The sequence below is a fragment of the Aphelocoma coerulescens genome, chromosome 1 (assembly GCF_041296385.1).
Source record: "Aphelocoma coerulescens isolate FSJ_1873_10779 chromosome 1, UR_Acoe_1.0, whole genome shotgun sequence".
Taxonomy (NCBI): domain Eukaryota; kingdom Metazoa; phylum Chordata; class Aves; order Passeriformes; family Corvidae; genus Aphelocoma; species Aphelocoma coerulescens.
Window position 1 is genome coordinate 43777529 of NC_091013.1, and position 6594 is coordinate 43784122.

Below are 6594 nucleotides of genomic sequence, written 5' to 3' on the forward strand. Positions count from 1 at the left end.
TTCAGTACCAAATTCTGATGGCTCTACACTGTGATATACTTTGAGACAAGATCACAAGACAGCTAGAAGTGAAATAAGTGAGCGTGTAACAAAAATATATTGATGTAAACAGTTATGGCAAAGGAAAGGTTTTAGAACTGAAAACAATCTAGATGAGTCTATGCAAGACAGTTTGGGAAGAAAAACATAATTATTCTGAGGTGTAAGCTTACCTATCTGGAACTGATTTCAAACTTTCAATCATGGTCTCAGCTGTACAAATCCTTATTTTCAGTACCTTGATATAAACAAATGCTGACAGGATGAGGACGTTAACTGCCAGGAAGAGAAAATGCCAGATGTGTGGTAAATTTCTGCCTGTCTACTTAGACTTCCAAGAGATCAAATCCAAAGTCTGAAAAATCCCAGAACATAGGATTGTCATGACAAACAGTCTTTCAAAAGCCAGCACAGAAATGCCATATGGCTTGGAAGCAATTGTCAAATCAGTGATTTATTTCAAAATGGATTTGGAATCTGTATCAGACGTGAGTCCTTCTCATGCTTATCCTTTAATACTTATTAACTTACTTTTGTTACAAGCACCACTCCAGTTAAGCATTACTTGCTATCGTTATGATTGTTGCAAAGCACTTCAGTTTTGCACAGTAAAACAGATGGGGATCAGCCTCAAGCACCTGGCCCTGACTGTTGACACTGTTGAACTACCACCTCACTTCTTTCTGTGGCTCCGTTCAGAAGGCACCAGTATTTCTCTCACCTGCACTTCAAGAGATGGTGCATTCTATACGCTGCCTTCAAAGGACACTCCGGACAACTGTAGTACAAGTTTGGCTCCTTCCTTATATAGTCCAAGGTCATCTTCCTGCCTACTAGGAGGCACCCCAGCAAGGTGATGCCATCCCTCCATACACCCATGCTACAGCTCACAGAGCAAAACATTTCATCCTGTCCAAAAGCCTTCCCATTTTGCTTGAATTTCAGGGCAGGGGAACCTACAGTGTCTTGGTGTTACAAAAGTATCATATTGGTTCTCAAGAAGATTCAAGAGCAAATCCCATTGAGTGAGGAAAGTCCATTCCTTCTACAGGACACCAGCCTTTAGCAATGTAGACATGAACCTGTCTATTCCACTCACCATGAGAGTCAGGAGTCAGTCCTCTATCTTCCATTGAGCAGCACCACCTTTCAGGTCAACCCAGTCAGATCAAGTCCTAAGACTACTGAGCACTGATGACTTCCTAGAGAAACTGAAAGATTGGAGATAGAGATAGAGGAACTGCTACATAGTTTAGCCAATTTTTTTGTTGATTTTAATCTCAAAACATTGTCATGTTTTTTTAACAGTGATCATTTTGTGGATTCAGAGGTGAAATGTTCACACATACAAAATTATGTTGTTGGCAGAGGTCCTTACAAAAACAGATGTGATATAATGAACATCAGTAACTGATTTGAAAGAGAAATTCACTTTCTGTCTCTGACTAAATCCTTTTCCAGAGCTCTGAATGTCTGTTAAACAAATAGAGTAAGTAGAAGTGTCCCTGCTTGCACACACCAAACAGAAAAAAAACCAAACTAATTTGACTTGAGGTAGAACCAAAATACAAATTACCCAAAAGTAGATTATATTAGAAACCCAAATTAAAATTCAAATATGATCTTGGAATTGCATTAAACTAACCGGCTAGATTTAAACCGACTTCTATTGTTACTTTAACGGGAATTAGCAAGAATATATTTTGATTTAACAATAGCACCACAGACCAACTTTTTCTGACATTATCTCATCCTTCTAACATAGTTTTTCTCATTTACTCAATTTCATATTCATAATGGTTCTCTATCAAAAAGCCTTTGCATTAAAATGTATATTAATCACAGTCTTCACTCTTTTACTTTTCTTGTTCTCATAATTGCACATGTGATCTCCCAATGTTTGCTGACAGGAAGCCTAGATTGAGTCCTGAAAAAAAAAACAAAAAACCTCAAAACCAAAAAAGCAAACACACAGAAACCAACCAACCAAACTGCTGAGAAAAAAATATCTTCAGCACTTTTTTCCCCCACTTCGCTGGGAATTGTTTGATTCTACAGTGACAGCAAATGTAACATTTTTCAATAAGCCACAGAATTCAGCTTTTTGGCGCAAACAGAAGCCTGGAAGCTTGTTCACTGACATACATACCAGAGGCTCTCTGTCAAGAAGGCAAGAGTGAATGGTTTACCAGCCATCCTATTCTGCTGGTGCTAGAATTGTACCATAAAATGGTTTGGGTTGGAAGGGACCTTACAGAACATCTAGTTCCAGCCCTCTGCCATGGGCAGGGACACCTTTCACTAGACCAGGTTGTTCAAAGCCCCATCCAGCCTGGCCTTGAACACTTCCAGAGATTGGGGATCCACAACTTCTCTGTGCTACGTATTCTGAGAGAAGGAAACCAGAGAAGAAATATTATTTGCAATCAAGATAACAAGAAGAGTTCAGCGCTCCCATTTAATCTGTCTGAAAAAAAATGAGCTGCTGAAATCAGCTAAAAGCTCTAGATTTACTAGCATATATGAGGTGAAAGAGCATAAGTTTTCAAGGAAGTTGCTTAGGTTACAATACCATAATGGATATATAATACCTTGAACATAGGAAATAAAAATATTTTAAAGAGTATTTTGCAGACAATTTTTTTTCAAATAATCCAAATCACATTGATCCACAGAAATAAAATAAAAACCTCCAAACCTAACCTAAGTCCTTTTTATATTTATTTCATGCTTTGCATATTTCATACAGCATTCTTCATACAGCAAGAAAGTGTCTTTTAGGATTTTTAATTACTGAGGTTATTCTGTACAATCCCACCAAAAATGTACTTGTAGCACAGAACCAGACAGGAAAAAACCAAAGTATTTTTGCAACTAACATTTAAAACCAGTAAGAAAGTGATAAATGTTCCAACAGAGCATGTGATGGCGCTGAGCACAAGTCTGTACTGTAGTTCCCAAATCTCTTTTACAAAAGACTGAGAACAGTTAGTCAAATGTCTTGATTTCTAGGGGTAGCAATAAGTATCTTGGGATTGGTAAATATATTAATTTATCTTGATTATTAGTTACCATTTTCAACATGATATGATATCCTGTGCTATGTGAATGACAACACAAACTCGAATTAGTAGTCCCCATATCCTTCAACGTCACCTTCGTGTGTATATATATATATATATATACACATATATGTGTGTGTGTGTGTGTGTGTGTGTCATTTTTGCAGAGGATGACACAGGTATTTTTTTCTCCCTTAAAGATACACAACTTTTATACAATAGCTGCAAAACTAATTATATAAAATAATGCGTAGTTTTTTTAGCTAACATATATTCAATATACAGACACATGGCAATCTCCAGAACTAGAATTTGCATGATTTACTGATATAAGGCTGCTTAGTTTTTATTCCTACTAAGAAGAGAAGAAATGTAAATGGTACAGCCTTTTTTTCAAGACATGGAATGAAAACAACGCAAATATAAGCCCTATCATTTTATTGACTTCCACTGTATACAAATCCGTACATCAACCAGCATTCCTACTATTCTTCAGCTGGTGATCCTACTCCACCCCAAAGATTCAGATTAAGACATTTAAATGAAAGTGTTCTTAAACAAGTTATGTCTAAGGTATCATTAAAATAAAGACACAGAGGCAGTGCAGTGGAGGCATTTATGCAACTTGTTCTGAAGACACCACCAACATTTGACAATGGAGTAGCTCCAAGATTCCACAAGCTGCATTGGCTGTGCATTGTGGCTGCCCAAAAGGAGCCCCTGAGATGCCAGAGGTATCCCACCCACCACACACTGCACTACCAGAAAGACTAAGTTTCCCAGAGTTATTGTATCTCTCAGCCCCACTGGGAATGTTACGGAAACCCTAAGAAAATTAAAATGCTGCCAGATGCCCACATTTCAGCACCCAAATTAAACCTTATAAAGGCAGCTTAGACACCTACAAAAAACGTGTGTTGTATGGGTGCGTGTGTGTGTCTTGTATACAAACACACTTCTAAGTGCCATCAGAAAAGGTTTTAAAATATTTTTACATCTTGCCTCAAAAGAAGGCTTAATATAGAAGATCAGTAGCAAAAAGTGACATTTCTTTTCACATTATGCTTTCAGCCTAGTAATACCTTTAATCGCACCTAAACCTTCTAAAATGCTCATTTAATCCCTATTTTCTTGTCATTGCCAATTCTGGATAGATTTTATTGTTTGCAATTATTTGTTTCATGATATCTGAGGTCAATGCTATTCAGAGCAAGAACTCTGGCTGCCCAAAGAAATGTAATTCCTTCAAAGAGTGAAAGGCTGCGGACCATGCAGCTGTACCACACCTCCTGCTGCCCACTGTTTGCAAGGGCAGCAGCAGAGAAAGGAATTCTTTTATATTCTTACAATTCAAACACAGCTTTCCCTTCGAACAGGAAATGCAGAAAAATCAAAATCAAAAGAAGAAAGTGAGTGGTGGTATAAAAGATATTATAGGGGAAAGGAGGAAATCAGAGGAGCAGAACAAAAGAAACATACATAAGGTACTATAGTTCTTTTCTCTTGAGTCAACATATTTCCTCCCTATCCCTAGCACACACATAAATGGTATAGTAATCAAAAATACATGACAATGACAGAGAAAGCATAATAATTACACTAGGCTACGGAATGAGAAGAACATAAAGTGATACCATATCATTCATACTGATACTATTCACACAAACAATCAGCACAAAAAAAACCTAATCACTTTAACTCGGATTTCACTTTCCAGACACCTTCATTTGTACAGTACCTGTCTCATCAGGCTTCCAACTGAATTGTTAATTTTCTTTCTTATCAAAGACAACTATAAAAATCTTTAGGTTAAGACAATGCAGGAAGACAACAATGCATGTTGATAAATTTACTAGTAACCTAAATACAGTACTCTATATACTCTAAATACAGTAAACTATACACTACAATATTGACTGTGTTAAGAATTCTGTCATATTTAACATTGGAGGGATTCCTTTAAAATAAAACTAGTATGCCTTATCTCAACTTGCAGAGTTAATAAAAACTAAACAGATTAAAAAAAGTATGAGGGTAGCTATTGATATTTTAGTGAGGGGGACATTAATTCAGCTTTTGTTGCATTTTCTGCCAAAAAAAGCACTCACATTTACTAGTTAACTTGTTCATCCAAACATGAACACGCTTTACAGATGTGTAAAAAAAAAGTTATTTTCTCATCTTATATCGCTGATCACAAAAATACTTGCATTTTAATTCCCTGAGTTCAACTGAGGTTTTCACAAACCTGAAAACAAAACCTCAAATCTAAAAACGTATACCTTATTATTTGCGTGCTTTGCAACGTCATTCAGTAACTGCTTAAAAAAAAAAAATCATCTCATTGTTGATACCAATGCTAGATATACTCAAATTGCCATAAAGACTCTACTTTCCCAGGAATTTTATTCCATTACAGCGACAGGCAGATATCCAGTACAGAAAATGCGCAGCCCGACCACTTGCAGCGGTGTAAGTCATTCTCATTTCACAGCAGAGTAACTCCAGCAGCCCCAGACGCAGTTCGGTGGCTCTCCCCAGCCTCCAGGCTTCGCGCTGGCACCGATGGACCTGTGCCTGCCCACGGCCGCCCGGAATCAGGATGACCCCAGCTGAAGCGGGCTCGCTCTGCTGTGCGCGATACGGAGTGGAAGTGGCGGGGCACAAGGGGGTTTTAGGCAGGTGTCGGGGTGCTCCAGTGCCCACAGCCCGAGAAGAGCGCTTTCTCTCTTGAGTGAGGGGCCAGGGAGCCCCCCTTCACCCAGCCCCGATGTCGCTACGGAGCCGGCGGAGGGCCCGAGGTGCCCGCGGGGCCCAGCCCCGCCGCCAGCACCACCCACCCATCGCCGCCGGCGGCACCAAATTCAAACCTGCCGGCCCCGCCGCTGCCGGTGCCTCTTGCCCCGCCAGCTCTGCCTTACCTGCCCGCGGGAACTCCGGGACGCCGCCGAGCGGGCCGAGCCGCCGCAGCTGGAAAACTTTCCGGACCGCCTCGCAGCTCGGCGGCGGCTCCGCACCCTCCGAGGCGGCGGCCAGGAGCAGGACGGCGAGGGTCAGGAAGCCGAGGCGGAGACTCTTCCCCCCCATGGCCCGCGCCCGCCACCAGCTGCCGCAGGGAGCGCGGCCGAGGCGCCCCGAGCCGCCGCCGCGGGGGGAGGCACCGCCCGCCGCCCCCGCCGGGACCCTCCCCCGGCCCGGCCCCCGCCCGAGGAGGGGCCCCCACGCCCGGGGCGGCAGCGGGAGGGCGCTGTCCAGCGCCTGTGTTGGGGCTGAGGCTGGGCACGGGCTGTTTGGGGAGGAGATTCCCCCCCCCCCCGTACACCCGGGGTGCTGGGAGTGCCGGCTGCATAAGAGAAACCCACAGGCACAGGAAGCGATGGCATGGTAAAGGAGCAATTTCGACCCATAAACACGCAAAAAAAAAAGGGCAAAAAATAAATTTCTAGCGCTTTAGGGAACTACTAGCAACACGCTTCACACTGTCAGTAAGGTA

General features: G+C 41.8%; 1 protein-coding gene across 1 annotated transcript in view; it reads right to left on the minus strand.

Moving 5' to 3' along the window:
• The window catches only part of GPC5 (glypican 5), a 325506-nt gene extending 319315 nt beyond the window's left edge, over positions 1-6191 (minus strand). Inside the window, exon 1 of the mRNA XM_069027549.1 lies at positions 6023-6191. Coding sequence (XP_068883650.1) covers positions 6023-6188 — 166 coding nt within the window. The 5' untranslated portion in view covers positions 6189-6191. The remainder of the gene's footprint in view (positions 1-6022) is intronic.
• Positions 6192-6594: the final 403 nt, after the last annotated feature.